General features: G+C 41.0%; 2 protein-coding genes across 10 annotated transcripts in view; one reads left to right on the top strand and one right to left on the bottom strand.

The window, feature by feature from the left end:
• The window catches only part of BLNK (B cell linker), a 100,541-nt gene that overhangs the window by 38,184 nt on the left and 44,066 nt on the right, over positions 1-18,291 (bottom strand). For 2 of the 9 annotated variants that reach the window (XM_048060703.2, XM_048060704.2), the window contains exon 1: positions 9,156-9,808. The exons of 5 other annotated variants lie outside the window; for them this stretch is intronic. In XM_048060703.2, the coding sequence (XP_047916660.2) occupies positions 9,156-9,202 (47 nt within the window). In that variant the 5' untranslated portion in view covers positions 9,203-9,808. 2 more of the 9 variants (XM_013185788.3, XM_013185896.3) reach the window with 2 other exon arrangements.
• DNTT (DNA nucleotidylexotransferase) overlaps positions 9,915-18,291 on the top strand; it is a 168,808-nt gene continuing 160,431 nt past the window's right edge. Inside the window, exon 1 of the mRNA XM_067000584.1 lies at positions 9,915-10,003. The gene's annotated coding sequence lies outside the window, so the exon portion shown is untranslated. The remainder of the gene's footprint in view (positions 10,004-18,291) is intronic.

Below are 18,291 nucleotides of genomic sequence, written 5' to 3'. Positions count from 1 at the left end.
TTCAACAAGGCTTCCTTTCTCTACTCTTCTGAAAGGGTTGCAAGCAACAGATGGGAACTAAAGGCATTAGCTTACTCTAACATACTCATCCACTTAAAATAAAAGAAGCCCTGTGTCTTCATGAAGGAAGAATTCCCCATAGCCTGATAGGTTAAAGAGAGCAAGGACAGAAATTTTAGGAGTAATATGGTTTTTATATTTTATCAGACAGAGGAAGCACGAAGTCATCACAGGAAAGTGAATAAAGACAGGTCTTGGTAGGGGCACTGAAAATTACAATCTGTCAGCAGTAACATTACCTTTAGTCATGATTTTACATGTGTTTTTGAAAGGCTGGATAACATTTCTGTCATTCCTGCCATGTAGATTGAAAGTGCGGTTTGTTCATACGAAGGAAAGGAAAGCAAATGAAAAAGTAAAAAAAAGTGAATTGAACATGGAAACAAAGGTTTAATTTTGATTTGGTTTTGGAACAGAAGGAATTCTTACTCCTCTTCTGCCTCTTCAATAAATTTCAAATCTCCCATTTTAGTTCTGGTCACCTATTGAAGAACATCAAAAAATCTCTTTCGAGTTATGTAATGGGCATGACTAAGATTTAACCAGATATTTAAGCAAATGTCTAAATTCAACCACCTTAATGTTAGGTATGTACTTAAATTTTGCATTGAGGTCTTGCTAATGTGTGCACAAAAGCACTGACATGACATCAATAAATTTACTTCATGATCCGAGTGTAGTCTTCATCAGCGTCTTTGTGCCATTTAAGACTGCTACTAAAATAAACTTCCTAATTTAGTGATTTTAATCCAGAAAGTTCACAGACTGAAAGAATAAAACATGCTGTTTTTCCAAGGGGCTTGAGAGTTTGAAGGCAAGGTACTTTGTGTGCACTGGAGAGAGAAAAGGGAGGTTTTTCTAAACAGCATCTTAACTCTTCTCCTTAAACCAAAAGTGCATTTATATGCATAATGGACTGCATTTGTTCTACAAAACAGTGCTCTGACAACAAATAAAACAGAGCAGAGCTTCTAGATATGGCATTAAATATTAAACACTCCCATTAGCCTACTCCTAGAGACAAAATAAGCCCAGGTGTTTTAATACTCCCTTATATTCACAAGTGACTAAGATTGGTTCCAACAGAATAGCTTTTATGTAAATATGTGCTAGGTATGCTGAGTAGATGTAAGAAATTAAAATTCACTAATTTTAGGATCTTTTGTGAAAGCTTCGTTGTTTTTTATAGATATTTCCAGCTACAGAAGCACTGTATCCACAGATGGGCACAGATAGGTGGCACACCTAGGGAACAGAGAAGTTGCGGATGCCCCATAATCAGTTACTCATGGATCTATCAATTCTGTTTATTTTATATTGAAGTTATGCATTTTTATTAGAAGTTTGGAGAGGTATTCCAGTCCCTACAGTCATATGGCCACTTTAGTGGAGCCTACATAGGCTGCCATTTGAAGTAGAAATTCCACTCTTCTCTTCCCTCCTCGTTTTGACCTCATTGTTTACCCAGGTATGATGAATTACGGAACTTAAGCTGAGAAACTAATTTGTTTTTTCTTTTGCCAAGTTTGGTATCAGCAAGATCAGATTTGGATCATCACACGGCCATGGGAACCCTAGGGCCCGTGTGAAGGTGGAGATGAGTTGCAGGGCAAGCAGGAGAATTGGGAGGGTGGAAGAAAGGGACTTTCTTTTGGCAGCAGCTCAAACAGGCTGAATTAAATTGGCCACGTAACTGCACTTGCAGTATCACTTAGCTGCTTCTGCACTTCTTGCACAGTTGCTGGTGTCTGTATTTTAAGACATGAAGGAATCATTTAGCCATATAGTCCTGGCCACTTGTATCCATGGGCACTTCGCCCAGTTACCCCTGCACTAAGCTTCATAAATGTTCATGTTTTTCAAAAATGTTCATGTTTTTCATATTATTGACTGAGGATGCATTATTTTAATACTTTCCAAAGTATTTACTGTGTAGTATATCTGTTGAGATCATAAGCCTGTAGCATTGCATGCATGGCTTCACTTATATCAGGGAAATCTACTTGTCAAAAATATAATAAATATATGCACTAACAGATGAAGAATAAAGATACTAACAGAATTTTGAGGCTTCTTTACCCCTCAGTCATTTAGTATGGCTTTCACAAAACATACTTACTTACATCATATGTATAGCCCTTTTACAGTCTACGGAAAATATAAGATGGTTCTTAAAGCCAAATGAGAAAATCCTATCAATTTCAGCCGTGTTTTCTATCAGTTTTCCAATTCTCATCTGCTGAGATAAAGAATAAAACCAATGATACTTGCTTTCTGAAGATGTTGCTTATCAATCATATTGTAATGTGCTTTACCATACTTAGATATAAAGGAAGTTACATAAAACTAAAATCAGTCTACTAATGCAGTGATCATTTTAACCACATAAAGTGTATATGAAAAAAACTATCTAATGATGAGGGACTTATAAGACATCTGCAAAAGTGCAGATAGCTAGAGGTGACTTTTAACTGATTCCTGCAGTCAAATTCCTGCCTACGGAAGAAGTAGTTCTGAGGCATTTCCATTGAATACATCAAATAGAGTGGGTCACAAATTTTCCTCATTGCAGTGTGCACACAGTAATCTGCTACAGTTTAATCCCGAACTATACTGGTCCAACAAACTGAGAGGAAATATTTACATTTTTTAAATGTCAAAAATTTCAGTGCAATTAACATAACATTGAGTGTTAATGTAAAATGATCTCAACTCCACAAGGCATCATTTTTTTTTTTCTCCAGTTTCTGTTCTGCAAATAATTGAAGTCTTATATTTTTTCCTCTGTGTTTGTTCAGAATGCTGGAATTGCCTGCAGTGTTGAAGCTCCAGATTTCTCTCATCCTTTAAACAGAAAGCAAAAACAATGGGATTCTTACAGTATTCAGTATTTTGAAACGTTTCAGTTATACCTTGTCTGACCTGTTACAACCCTGAATATGGTTAGCTGGGATTTTTGATCAGGTTAAATGGTTTTCCAAAACTAAATTCACCAAGCAGAACTAAGACTTGATTCCATTACTCTTGATTAACTTTTCAAGTGTTGACTTTCAAGAGGTTTGCTTCCAAAGACTATTGGACAGCACTGAAAAAGAGAATAAAATGGCAAGTAGGCCCAAGAAGCAGTTTCATAGAATCATTGAACAGTTCCAAGGGGGAAAAAGGAGCTACTAAAAACAAGGCTCATTTTCAAATAAAGAGGTACTTATAACAATTTCAACCAATGTGGGAACACTTTTTCCTCATCTTGTTAATGTTCTTTTCCACATGCCATTTGGAAACATATGTCACAAGTCATAACAGTGTCGATTAATTTATTATTTATGGCAAAATTTTGATTATTATATTTTTCTTCCAAAAGAAAAGTATCTATCAAATTACAAAGGACTGCGCGGTATGTAGGTTTTGAATGATTCTGTAACATGCAAAACTATTTTGTTCTTGGATCAACATATCACTGGGTAACAGAGACATCATATGATTTAGTATCTAGCTCTCTACAGAGCTATATGGGGTGTAGTTTTAAAATAGTGGTGAAAAAAGGTTATACAAAGTTTGCTGAAACATTTTTATTTCTTCTATTGCCAAGGAAATTAATTTATTGGGTTTTGTTTGGTATTGGGCATATGCTTTTTTGACAAAAAAAAGACCACAAACAACAAATCTTTAGACCAATCTACATTAGTAAATTTTGCTGAATAACTGACAGTCAAAGGCCTGAGATGGTGTAACTTGTTATTTTTATAGTTGTTCTGGCAAATGCTGCTATTGTGGACAATTATTTGGCAGGGCTACAATGTCACTGGATGACCTAATTTTATTTGGAGAGCGTGCCTGTTAGGCAGTGCTGTCGTAAGCTACACCAGTGACTGAACAATTTTGCCTACATAGAAGGAAACTAAAGGTGATATATATGCATAACTGATCTTGTGAAGAGTTTTGGTGCAAACCTAGACTCTACTCTTACGCTGCTACCTACATTAAACAAGAGCTCTTCAGAATGGTTTCAATATTACACAGCATCATTTTGTCCATATTGCTCTATTTTCACATACAACATATGTGGATCACAATTACACAAACACAGTTTGCTATAAACATCATCATAGGCAGGAAAATTCTATATAAGAATAATATATGAATGTTTGGGTTTAAAAACAGTACAGCAGGATTCGGGATTTTTTTTCCCCTCCCCTAACAGTTTTTATTAGAAGGTTTATATATGAAGATTTATGTTTTTTAATAAACAAACAAACAAAGAGGGCGGCTTGGCAGACTGACAAAGATTGCTCCATGCAGAACAACATAGCCAGAAAGAAGGACAATAATGGAAAAAAAAAAGAGGAACAAATTTGAAAGGGATTGTTCTTATGAAATGCTTGCGCAGACAGAAAGGAAGAAATGAGGAAAAAAATATAGATGGGGGCGGAGGCTATGCTATGCTGAAGCAAGGGCAGAGAGAGAGAGAAACAGCAGGAGGATTTGACAGAGGAAGTTGCACTGGGAGTGAAAGAATGGATTTTCTCTGTGGTATTTAGGGAAGTTTGCATTTTGTATCTCATTCCATTCCAAAGTCCAGAGGTGAGACAGATTCATGAACTGTTTAACTGAAATCAAGAGGAAATAGAGATTACTCAGCTTCATCATTTAATCAAAACTCCATCTTTTGTAGGGCAAACTGGACCTAACAATCCCACAGAAAGAATTTGTATTTGTACTCAGCAGCACAGCAAATGTAGCTGGTGAGCTTGCTTTTCCCTGTTCCCGTGAATTTCAGCTTTAGAGGCTGCATGCGGTCAGCACTGCGACTTCACATTTAGCCTGGCCAAAATGTGTGTGTGCCACAAAAACCACTGCAGTGACTGTGTGCAGTAGCAAGTTTTCAGGGGAAACTGGAAGCTGAGAAAGAAGGCTGCTGGAGGTAGCAGTGGGTGGTGAAGACCTTCAAGGCCATTTCTGGCTGAGGGCCTAAGGGTAAAGGCAGCTAGGGCTTGTGCTAGAAAGAGAACAGAACAGGTAAGAGCAGAAGTGAGGGGGCCGTGACTCGTGGAGAAGAAATAGTGATGAGCAACTAGAAGAGGTCAGACTGGAAACATCTCACTGTGGAACAGTTCTCCTCATTCGGGCTCTTAGACTACTAAGCAGTATATAATTAACCCTGTACGCCTGCATAACTTTTCCTTTGGAGTGTATATAACTAAAAGAGGGGAAATATGTTAATGTTGGATGTGGACTCTGGTGCCCAACTCTGTCACAGAGAGACTGCTTTGAAACTCCCATTTCTTTCCTTGGTTAATTTTTACTCTGATTCTGACATAAAGTACATTAAAATTTGACTTAAGGAAAAAAGGAGATTAAGTTTCTATTTGCTCCTATTCACTACTAACAAGAATTAATTAGAATTTCTGTAGTAAAAACATTTTCTTACAGTGCAGAACTGATGTTCAGATGTTCCCAATTTATTCTCTCAAAAAGGAAATATTCCCTTTGATAAAACATGCTATACATAGAAGGCATCAGTTTACAATATAATATCATTTTGCTCCCAAATGAGTTCATTTTCTGCTTATACCCTTTCAAGAGGAAACTACACCAAAAAGATCTTGTAGTAAAGAAAAGACCGAGTAGTTAAGAGCCAAGCTATCTCTATCCGTAGAAAATTAGCGAAGACCATAAATACCTTCAAACTTGATAGACAACTAACATTCAGGCCTCAAGGAAACTTCTCTTGATTTTAATAGAATTAGGACTTAAACCCTCCTGTTTAGCAGGGGATGTTAAAACAAAAGGATTATGTTTGCATTGCAAATAAGCTGACGTATCCTACCCAAGGGAAAAAAAAAAGTCAGTTGTCCCCCCAACTTGTTTTTCATTTGTCAGTTATGGGGAGATAGTGATTTTAGGTTTGGGGTGGTGGTTTTTTGGGTGGGGCAGGGAGGAACTGCTGCAATTTAATGAAGTTATTTCAAGTGAACAGGAAATTTTACTCTTGGAAAAGTGATCTTTTTGCAGTCTGGAAGATGTTGGCTGTATGACCTTCAGCAAGTGAAAGCATGTGGTACGCTTCTGCTTCATGCCATGGTTTGTCACTGCAGTGGGGATGGTAATGATGCCTTTGTAAATGACATTGTGATACATAGCTGAAGGCAGCTGAGCGCAAAGGGGCATTATTAAGGTTTGTGGTCATAACAAAAAATGCAGCAAGTCTATAGAGATGTTATAACAGACTCATATATAGCAGCTACAAATTATTTACAGAGCAGGAATCATAGGTGCATAGTCTAAGGAAGCTGAACCACAAAAGAGCCTGCAAGTTTGACGCTATATTGTTTGAGTTGCTAACTTCATGTTACCTTTGCCAAATACCATCCCTGACTATGAGTGCATCTATTTATGTATATATTTGTCTGAAGCATAAAATTATTTTCTGAAATCAAGGCATACTAGATACTGCTATGTCAGCATAGCATTGCTCATGTATTTCACTCCACACTTTAGAAAATCATTCAAACTACCGAATTTTTTGCATGCACCACATAAATAAATCTTATGATAAACAACCAACCCCGGAACTTCATGTTTTCCTGACTATATGAAAGCAATTAGAATAAACAGTGTATTCTGAGGGAATACTTCTATAATACTGTGCATACCTTATAACAAACACTATATTAAAACAATAATGGAATTCTATGAAGTTCCAGCATTCCTATCAAACTGATATTTAAGTTAATTGAGTGACTTAACTGCAACTGCAAACAACGCTCATACTGCAGCATGATAGAGGCACATAAGAACGCTTACACTTCTTATTGTTGCGATAAATGTGTTGAATATGTCAAGAAATCAGATCTAATGTAAGACTTGCTAATTCAATGAAAGGCTGCATCTGTTCAGTTCAAATATGCCCATGGAGAACAGATGAGATTACTGAAGCCACATAATACCTACTTTTTCAGGTCTACACTTAAAAAAATCAAAACTTCTGCTCTCAAACACTGACTCAGCAGCAGTACTACTTTAATTTTTACTGCTACAAAGCAGAAATTTTAAGAAAGCTGTCTTTAGAAAAGTATGTGAACTGTAATTACATCAATTGAACCTATCCTTTGTAGAAAAGTTCTCTGCATTTACGTCTTGGCATATGGAGGAAGGCAGATTTTTAACATAATCTTTTCATTCATGTAACATTTGGTGGAAATTTTGAACCACACATGTATCTTCTTCGTAGGTAGGAGGCTATATTAGGAAGTCAACAGCAAAATCAACAAGTTGCAGAGTGCAAGCAGGCACATGGCTGTTTCAGAGAAGGAAGCAATGGCTGCCACCATATTAAACTGATCTCTTCCTGTATTTGCACATCTCTTCTAAGTTTGCACTATGAACACAATCTCAAGCAAACTTCTGCCACAAGTTATTAAAATCCTCATGTTGTAGTAAGGTCAATGTAACCATGTATCCAGGTCTCTGTCTAATGGGGTATTTAAACATGTTTAAACTAAAGCATGCATGCATTTCCACTGCATGTAGTGAAAACACTCATGTTTGAGAAACGTGCACTGCTTGCACAACTAAGGTGAATTGGCAATAAGAAGGACAGAAAAAGTAACTTTTAATACTTCAAGATAATACAGGAAAGCGGAGCTACTTCCTCCTCTTCCTTATTTTACAATTTAAAAGCTTTGGTCAAGACAGAGTGTCAGCCCATGTAAAGATAGATGCAGAAGGGATGCAATGGCTGCCTTTCTGGTTTAAGGCTTTTGAATTGGTACACAAAGAAGCTATGGACTATTATAAGGTCCCTCACGTGTAGGACCTTCTCTATATATTTGGAAGTAATCTTGTTTTTAGCCATGTTTTAAGCATTTGGAAGAGGTGCAGAGGGTACAGCTTTATCACAGGAAAGAACGTTTTATTTCTTTAGGTACAAGTAACTATCTTGATGGCATCAAGTTTTCCATCACGTCACTTAGCTTGTTATCTTGAGATAGCTAAATGCAACCAGCATTAAGGCCTGCCACCATTTAAACCATTTGAAGTGACAAAATGCAGACAGTGAGAAAATTAACTGTCTTCTTCCCCGTCCATTGGGCCATCAAGAGACCTTGCCCAGGCTGTAGGATGCAGCCTGCCGGGATGAGGACTATAAGGGTCATCGCACCTCTACAAGTACACCCCAATATTTCAGCAGTACGGAGAGGGTGGAGAGCAAGAAATTCTGTTCCATCAAGACTAGTTTTACAAGGGAATATTTTAATTTGCATGAAGGCTTCTGGGGAGAGGGAGAGACACTTGTAAATGGTTTATGAATTAGTATTAAATGCATAAATATGAGTAATTTTAGGAAAAACACATGTTTTCCAGTATTTCTTTATGGAAAAAGAAAAGGAAGAAGAAGAAGAGATGTTCCTATTTTAACCTTCATCTGAAACAGGACTTCTTTTAATTACTCAGGAAAAAAACGGCATTGTGAAAGAGCCTTGAGGTACCCGCTCCACCAGCACACAAGTCCAGCCACACTAAAAATACTTCAGTAATGGTCAGCTTCTGCTTTTTTTTTTTTTCCCTCTCAAACCCTGTATTTAAAGTCGTCCTCTTTCATTTAGGAGCATTTCCCGCTTTCCAGTTCCCTGTTTTCTACCCGTTCTTTCGAAGACTGGGAAATACCACAGGAACTTAACTGCGAAAGCCAACTTCAAATGACACTCCAATTAAACCATTAAGCCATTAATCCATTTTTTTCCCTATTTTGCATACAGCTCATACACCTTAGTGAGTCCAAGCCTGTTTTCTTAAGCCTTTGCAAACAAACTTTTAAACCCTTTTCCCCTACTTTGCCAGCAAAGCAGCCACCACGTTATCCTCTACAGACCCGTGCTGCGCCTCCCCGCACGGCCGCGGCGAGGACCTGGTGTAACGGCCTCTGCCCGTGCCCCTGTGTCCCCCCCGTGTCCCTTTGTCCCCCCGATACCCCTTTGTCCGCTCCAGTGCGGGACGCGGCTCCCCGCGACCCCGCCGCGCTCCCCACCCGCAGGTGCCCGGCAGCCCCGCTCCACCCCACGCGTGGCGGGGTCCGCGGGGGTCCCAGCCCGTACCTGAGCTTCTCCCCGGCCGGCACGGCCAGCTTGTTCAGCTTCTCCATGCTCCGCGCTGCGCCAGCACCCGCCGGGACCCCCGGCTCAGCCGCCTCTGTCACCGCCACTCGGCACCTGCCGGCGCCGCCGCTTCCTCCTGCCGGGAGGGGAAAGGGCACGGCACGGCCACGCTCCCTGCCGGCACCCCGCTCCGTGCTCGGGGGAAACTTCCCTGCTAGGGGAGCCTCGGCGGCCGGGCGCTGCGGGCTCTTTCTCCCTGCCCACCCGCAGGCGCAGGCAGAGGAGGGACCCGGTGCTCCCGGCCCGCCCCCGGCCCGGCCCGGCCCGGCCCGGCCCGCACAGGTGGCTGCGGCCGCGGCAGCCCAGGGTAATGCCTCTGGAAACGGGACGCGGCTGCCCCGCGCCTCCCCGCAGCCCCCTCCGTGTGTCCTCGGGGAGCGGCGGCTTGGCCTGGGAGGAAGGCGGCCCCGCAGTGCCGACAGCCGGGTTTGACAGCGGGTGAGGTTTCGATGAGCTCCAGCGGGCCGTGGCGGGGCCAGGGAAGCCGGCCGCAGCTGGGTGCTCAGCCCCGGGCTGGCCCCAGGGCTTGGCCAGGCTGCAGGGACCGCCGGAGATGCTGGGCTCCCCTCTCTGCTCCCCACACCTCTCCCTGTGGTGGCGTACCGGGTGCTGGCGCGCTGCCACGGGGACTTTTCCCTTCCCGAAGGGGCTGCAGCAAAACTAGAGAAGATCATCCAGTTGTCTCCATCCTTTTGAATATCACTGGCGGGAAAAAGAGGTTTCTTCACCTGACTTCTTAAACAGCACACCCTCCATCAGCGCAGGGTGAGGCCGTTCCCACCCCAAATGTAGGTAGCTGGTCTGTGTTTAATGGCTCTGATACCTCTCAGCTCAGGCTTGGTCTTTTTTTCCCCTTTAAAGGTGAACTTATAAGTGGCAATGTAAGCAGGTATTCATGCTTGGGCTTTATTCTGTAGTTCTGGTCAGCATTTTTTTTTTTTAAGTTCTATGCCTTGTATAGTGTTGCCACTCCCTTCTTTCTGTATCTTTGGTCTCTTTCTGTATCTTTGGCTTAATCTACAAGCTAAGCCTGGTCCAGGTAGGAAAACTTTCTCTTCTTCCTCTTCTTTCATCTGCATCATGTTAATATGTTTTGGTAAGTACTGTATGTTTTGAGGACACCAGAAGTTATTTCTTAGGGAGATTCTCATGACACTTAAGCCGGGTTTTCACGTGGATACATTAACTCCCTAGATTGTACTATGTTTCTTTTGTGAAAATGTAGTGGCAAAACATACTTTCCTGGTTAGTGCAGGTGACAATGAGGAAACAGCCTGCCACAAGATTTATGTTTTTGATAACAATATTGCTCTGATCTTGGCAGGGATAATGTCTTTGATCTCTCAGCCTTTAACACAGGAATCAGAGAATATTTGCACACAGCATTTCTCAAGGGAGGGCCCTTAGTGAACAAATTACCCTTTTGGGGTGTCTTATAAGTTGGGGTATTTCATAAAGGCTTTAAGTAATAACAGTCAAGTTGAATGTTATTTACTACACAAGTCTCTGGAATTCCACCCTGCATTACATCTGGTTATGAACTGGACACCTTTCCAAATTTACTCTCAAAGTTATTTTTGAAATTAAGGTTTCACTCTGGCAATGTGAAGAAGCATTGTAAATCAATTGCAGTGTTACTTTACCTTTTGCTTATACAATCTTTCTGCTATATCTAAACATATATCAGGATACAGGCTTGCTTGTTAGGTCCTTAAACAACAGCTGGTTCTTACCTGACTCACAGAAATCCCAAACTATTTCCCTTTGAGATCTTTGGTGGCAGACTATCATTCACACACTGCCCTGGTTTTGCCTTGTTTCTTCATGACTCATCAGTTTATGGGTTTAGTTTTAATACTCTACAGTGCCCGGTGCAGAGAGCTTTCACTCTTGTCCTTGCAGCACTGCTCCTTTGAAGGAACTGATGCTGATGCCTCATTCCCAGGGTAGTCCCTCAGCCTCCATCTCTTATCCTTGTGTCCATGTAGCCATGCAGTGAAATGGACTGGGGAAGAAGTCCTCTACAAATGATCTAGCAAAAAGTAACAAAAAAGGTGGTTTTAGCTGCATCCGCTTCTGGATATGGTTCAGTGCATAGGTGTTTGTGAGGGTGCAGCAGAGGGTAGGAGGAATAGGGTGTGTGGCTGTTTAAACTGGTACGGCTGCCAAGAAGTTACTCCTAAGAATATCCCTATTGCACAAGACTTGTTCACGAGATTTTGTGGTATCTGCCGCAGGGCCTGTCCATGGATCAGTATCTCAGCCAGCTTGTTTCTGCCATGCATACACATGGCCCAACACACATCTCTGCTTCACTTTAATATCTACAAACTGCTTACAGAAAAACAAAACCAAAAAGCAATCCTTTTCCTACTGCTCCCCCAGGGCTTGGCCCTCTGAATGCTTATGGAGGGCACATCTTATTTCACTTTATAATCACTCCTACCAAGATGTACTGACACTTTCCAGGGGAGAAGAGTCCTGCCCTAGAATTAGCAGAAGTCTCTAGTACCAGGTGATGTGGCCTAGGCTGGCTCCCTGCTCCTGCAGAACATGGGCAAAGAATAAATTAGACCATTCCTCCCCAGAAAGCACATACAGTATCCCCTAGTTATCTCAAACCCAAGGCACCTGAGAGAGAGCAGTTTCTCCTGGCCACCTTGGAATATGCTTTTCCTGGGAAACCAATGGAGGGTCAAGTGCAAGTTAAGTCCTGAAATTAAGAGAAGGAAGCCACACTCCCCCAAATGTCAAAGGAAGTTTTTCTAGCTACAGTGAAATCCCTCCTCTTCCCCAGTTTAAATGTATTCATGTGTCAAGAACCTTTGGATCTAAACAGTGTAGCGTTACCAGGAAATGGCTAGAGCCTGCTTAGCTGTTTCTGGTCTGCCTCCAAATCAGCCTATCTGGCCATCTATTCTTGTGCTCAGAAAGCTTATCAAGGCAGAACAAGATAGGACAGCCACTTGAGAAAAAAAATAAAGAGCACACCCAAACCTCTCCAAAAAGCTGTAGGCCTCTTTTTTTGTCCAGCAGGTGGTTTCAGAGTCCAGACTTTGAGCTCATATTTGGACTGACCCTGTCTGTGGTCGAGAGGGTTTTTGTATAGTCCTTACAGAAACACTGTTTACTGCTAGTAAGGAGGAACACATAGAGTGACCACTGGGACGGGGCAGTTCCTCCCTCCCTCCAGGGTTACTTGTTGCCCCCAAATAGTGAGGCGGGACTTCACTAGCCTCAGCTCCAGGAAATGACCTTCCTGCTTCTTCAGGAACCCTGGGAGGGCCTGGAGGCGGTAGCAGATTGGAGCCACGCAGTGAGCATCAAGTCATGCTATTTTTGTAGCTGTAACCCCAGCAACTGTCCATCTCTGACCTAATGTGTTCATTTGCAGAATGTCAAAGAGGAACTAGCGTTTGCTTTACCACGTGGATGTCATTTTGGCCATAACAGGGGTTAACATGAAACCCTCCTCCCCAGGCATGAGTGCTGGCAGAGGGGTGGTTGTTCTGAGGGATGCCTGTGCTACTGCTGTGGTCCCTGGCACATCTGGGGCCAATGGGGACAGTTGGGAGGCACAGCTGCCAACTTGCAAGTGCTGCTGGCCATTGAGATGTGGCCTGGCAGCCTGGACCAGCCTGTGCTGCCCAGCAGAGGTAAGGGCAGGTCCCAGGGGCATGGGGGTGACAGTAGTGTCCCAGGTGAATAGGTTTTGATGTCTCATACGAAACTTTTTGCAGATGTGTTCCTGCAGTAGTGGTCTTCTGGAATTTTATTGTTCAAACTCTTCACCTAAAGGGCACTTTAATGTTTTAAGAACCTGCATTGTCATGGACTCCGCCATTTTTTTGTGAGTAGGTAGGTAGTGGTACTTTAATTTTCCTGTGTATGGCTACAGATTCACAGGGTAAGTTCCTTGCACCATTACTCAACACAGGTAATGTAGGATTTGCCAGTAAATTCCCTTGGCAGGATGGTTCAGAGAATATGGATACTTTTTATTATTATTATTATTATTATTATTATTATTGTTGCTCAAACTGCCTTTTAAATTTTTGGAAAGACCTTCTTAATGCTTGGAAGGATAATCTAAATGCCACTGACTGTTGCAACATCATTTCCTCATCACTGTAAGTGTTGTGGCTTAGTTTGGGTTTGTCTCTCTCATCCTCTCCCAATATGACTGTATTTCTCCTCTTATGCCCAAAAATAAAAAAGATTTAAAAAACCAACATCTTTATCTTGTGTATTCAGAAACTAAAATGATTTTTTAACCTCTTCTGCTATTTTCTGCAGTTTATTTCTCCTGGTTCATTCCTTGTGCATTCTGCCTCACTGATGCCATGTTCTGGTTTCTATTTAAGACCTATTTTCTATTTAAGATGAGGTAATCAGGACATGGTCAAATCCAGACTCAGTGCAACAGGCTGAGACTGTGAGTATCGCACCTTCAGTTGGTCAAAATTTGTTGTAAATTGACAGATATTTCCTGTTTACTCCAGGCTCCAGTTTCCTATACTCTATTGTACCTTGAGTACCTCAGGTAGTGTGTTGAGTTTTGGGCACCACAATAAAGAAGGGCATAAAACTACTAGAGAGTGGCCAAAGGAGGGCAAGAAATATGGTGAATGTTCTAGAGGGCAAGACGTAAGAAGAGTGTCTGAGGTCACTTGGTTTGTTCAGCCCAGGGCAGAGGAGGGTGAGGGGAGGCCTCATGGCGGCCTGCAGCTTCCTCATGAGGGGAGTGGAGGGGCAGGCACTGAGCTCTGCTTCCCTGGGGACAGCAACAGGACCTGAGGGAACGGCATGGAGCTGTGTCGTGTGAGGCTCAGGCTGGATATCAGGAAAAACTTCACTGAGAGGGTGGCTGGGAACTGGTACAGGCTCCCCAGTGAAAGTGGCAATGGCACCGAGCCTGTCAGAGTTCAAGAAATGTTTGGACAACTCCCCCAGAAGCATTTGAGTCCTTGGTAAGTGGTGTTCCTAGATCAGAACAAGTACCTCCCTACAGGGCTAACGGAGAAACCATTAGGCAAAAGCCAGAGTTTGAGTACTATCACTGACAACAGTGGTAGTTTTTCTTGACTGAAAATTTCTGTCTGACTCCTTCAATGACTTTTTTTTCTTTCTTTTTTTTTTCTGATTTTCACTGAAATTAATGCTGTCTACTTCAATTCCTGCCAGTATGTGGTTTGTATGATGATTTGGGTTTTGTCAGGGATTCCTGCTGAAGCTACTGATGTCGGTAGTAGTCACATTACAATATTAAATATTTTATAAAATATCAGCTATACATATCCATATCTTGCATAAGTAAGTTCATAAACTTACTTTTAGGAAGACCATTCATGTTGTTATCTTCATGTGGATTACAGATTATGACTATGTTCAGCCTAGGGAATCTAGGAGCCTATTTGAGTTCCTGATCTGGGTTGGCAGCTGAAGCTGTGAAGCTGAACACAATGGGGTGTTGCTCAGAGATGTAACAGCACCTTCCCATAGCCTTGTCTGCATGACAAGAAAGCCTAGGAATATGTCCCAGGCAGGAGCTGTAGCACACAGGACAGGTGGGCAATCAGGCTGTGTGAAAAGTCCAAGCCAGTATATTGATACAGCTTTGCACGGAAGCTGCCATTTTTAAACATCTAAGATTTCACATAGTTAAAATAACGAGCTGAGGCTTATAAATTATGTAGCATAAAAAAATGAGCATTAAGAAGGTGAATAAAAAGAACTGCAAATAGATTAATTTTAGACATCCATTTGAAAGAAATCTTCTTTATATTTATTTTTATTTGTAATGCTTTGAGGAGCCAGTGCTGCATCAAAGAATCTCAACGAGTTATGCATGACTATTTCAAGAGGAAGCTATTTTTTACAGGTTACATTAATGCTCACAGATACAGTCTAGTGCCTTCAATGTATATAAAACAGCTGAGAAACATGATTTGATGTAAGCAATCAGTTTGATAATGAGGTTTCAATTTTATCTGTACCACGACCATATAAGACTCATGTTTTCTCTCAGTCATGCTAGAAAACCCGTTTCTTAACCCTTTCCCAATTAGTAAAATCTTGTCTCCAACATTAATGGAGAAGATCATACCAGACAATATTCTTAGAAATACTCAGGAGTCAACAATGGAACTTCTCATTATAGGAAAGAGTTTTTTAGGTGGATTTCATGCGCAACCTGTCCTGCTAAGAAGCTAGTATATTTGCTCATTTTGACTTTTGCACTTCTGGGGAATGTGGGAAACCAGAATTTGCACGTTCTACTCTCTAAAGGACAGCTTTTTGATCTTTTGCTTGGTTTTTCCCTCAGGAAGTTCTGACTAAAGAGCAACCATATAAGCTTTTCTGAGAAATATGGAAAATGACTGAAAATCTAATTCAGAATATCTGCCTGGTTTTACTGTTCTGAGGTTATAATATTTAATGTAGCTTAGAGTTACTTCTCCTTACCTATATCTACTTGCTGTCTCAGTTCTCTCTTAGACTGATAATTGCTTCAAAAAGAGTGTTTATTCATATGTAAAGACCTCTATTTAAAAATTGAGTCTACTGCTTGAGCTCTCTGACGTTTTGCTACTACTGGGATAGCACTAAAGGTGAGAGTTCCAAACATTGAAACAGTGTAATGTGGATGTAAAGGCAGACGCTAGTAGGAATTTGGCTTAGTCAGTCTGCATTCACATGAAAGTCAGAAAATAATTACTACAGTTAAGTTTTTTAAGGCTGTGGAAGTTAAGTGAAAGTAGCCCAAATTGCTCCCACCTCTGTCTGAATTGGAAAATAGTCCAAATTCATATCACCTGAATCTGAACTGGCATCTGTAGCAATGTTGCAGGCTTTAATTTTTGGTAAAGGCCTGATATTTGAAGTATTCTGTACATATTTGATCTATTCTGCTTTCAGAATATCCTTAGGAAACTGTGCCATCGATGTGCTATGGAGACAGCGAGCGATTGAAGGGGAAACGTGCTGTTAGCACTGGCCTGTCACATGCTGCCTGGGTGGGTTTTGTGCTTGATCATCTGGGTCTGAATGCAAACTTGTGGTACTTGATACTGTGCCAAAAGTGCACTCAAACCCTATTGTTTAAAAGTGTGCCATTTTAGATATAGTTTTGTTTCCCCTCTATTTCTATTTCAGTTGATAACACTGCCTACTTAACTTACCGTTCAGTGTCCCATAGCTGGTGTTTGGAAACCATGAGTTTATGGAACATGATTCCTCATGACTTTCTATGTATTTACAACTTGCTGATTGCTATAATCAGGTGAACACACTGCTGTTTCATGTTTAAAATAATACATCTCTGTTTTTCCCAAGCATTGCTTTCAGGTTCTCACTAACTAGTCTATTCGAATGATTTTATTTTTACGTTTTCCACTTCCAAGATGCATATGAGCTCTTTTAAACCAGAAAACATTGCTTCTTGTACTGGAAAAGATACACATAGGCATTTAGTTGTGTCTTAGCAGATGAGAGGAAGGTACATTTCTGTCCCAAGAATTTTTAAATAATACTTATTTTCGGAAATTTTAGTTTCTTCACTATGGGTCAAATGGCTCAATGACACAGCATTAATTTTGGAAGACTCCTAGCAACTGCTGTAGAAATTTTAAAGCTTTAATCTGTTATCACTTTGGATAGTAACTACTGAAGTTGTTCAAATAGTTATATTAGTAGATGATGCGTTTGAAAATGCAACTATAAATTTAATTGAAAGGGATTTGGGTTTGTCTTTAGGCTCACTAGAGGAAACAGGCAGTACATGTGGGCTTGTACTATGGGGTAGGCAAAGATGCGAAAACAGTAAATTTAGTAGGATTTTCTCATGAGGGGGCTTCTGAGCAAATTTATTTTAGCACCTGCAGAAAAAATGTGTTTTATTTCCCTGGGGACAAACCCACTGTGTAAAAAGCTGCACTTCTGCTTTTCAGTTTTGCCGTCATCTGTTCCACATGCACACAGAAATACAAAACTTGCTCCTTCAGACAGACTAATTATTTAATGGTAAACTAAAAGTGTTGGAGGCCAGATTGCCTTGGAGGCAGTGACCTGTGCTGGAGCCATTTGACAGCTATGGAGGAGAAAAGTGCCTCCGAAGAGTAGTGCTGCTGCTTGGTCTGCAAATCTTACCCTTTCCAAACTTAACGAGTGACTGCAATCCAGATATTCATAACTGGCTAGCTTTCACGTAGCTTTGAGTGTCACCAGGGAAGTGAAGCTGCAGTGGCATGGGCTTATTTGAAACCTGGCAAGTCCTTCCTTCAAGAGCATCAGTCAGAACTCAGACATGCAGTAGTCTAAATACACTTGCATCTCTGCTGACAAAAATCACTCCATATACTCACACAGACAAGAAGTTGCATAAAACTTCAAAATGAAGGGAATATCTGAAAATGAGGTTATTTCTATACGGCAATGATAATGTTCACACCTCTCATGATGCCTTCAGCACCTGGAAGATGCTGAAAAAACGGCAGTTTTTAAACCACTTTTCTCCTGCACTGGCCTGTAATACAAACAGCCAAGTAAAATGGTTGAAGCATCTCTTCTCTGGAACAAGTTGGTAGTCTGCACTGCTTTACTGACCATAATAATCCCTATCTGAGCATTATCTCATTCTTGCTTAGAAACAAGCAAAAAATTGTTTTTTGCCTGTTTGTTTGTTTGCTTTGGTCTTTTCTATGTTTGTGCATTTCCATCACCTTAAGGCTGCTCCCTTCTGTTTCTTGGATAACTGGGAATTATCCCCTACTAGAACACTGTGCTCTGGGAGCAATAATGTCACTGAACAGAAATAGCTCCAAAAATTCTTCTGACACAGAAGTATAGCGGAATTGAAATGTTGCCTTCGAAAAAAGACACTGAAGTTATCAAGAGGATGGAGGACTTTCTAAAGAAAGAAAATATCTTATTAATTAAAAAGTAGCAAACTACTATGTGAAATAACAATATACTAATATTTTATCAATGACGGTGTTATGTGGCTTTGACATGAGATGAAGGGTCTAATAGAATACTGTTGTCTGTGGAGAAAAATTGCTCAGACTTGTAACTCTAG

This window comes from Anser cygnoides, chromosome 7 (assembly GCF_040182565.1).
Source record: "Anser cygnoides isolate HZ-2024a breed goose chromosome 7, Taihu_goose_T2T_genome, whole genome shotgun sequence".
NCBI classification, from domain to species: domain Eukaryota; kingdom Metazoa; phylum Chordata; class Aves; order Anseriformes; family Anatidae; genus Anser; species Anser cygnoides.
The sequence above is the reverse complement of the archived record's forward strand: the minus strand, read 5'-3'. Positions and strand labels throughout refer to the sequence as shown.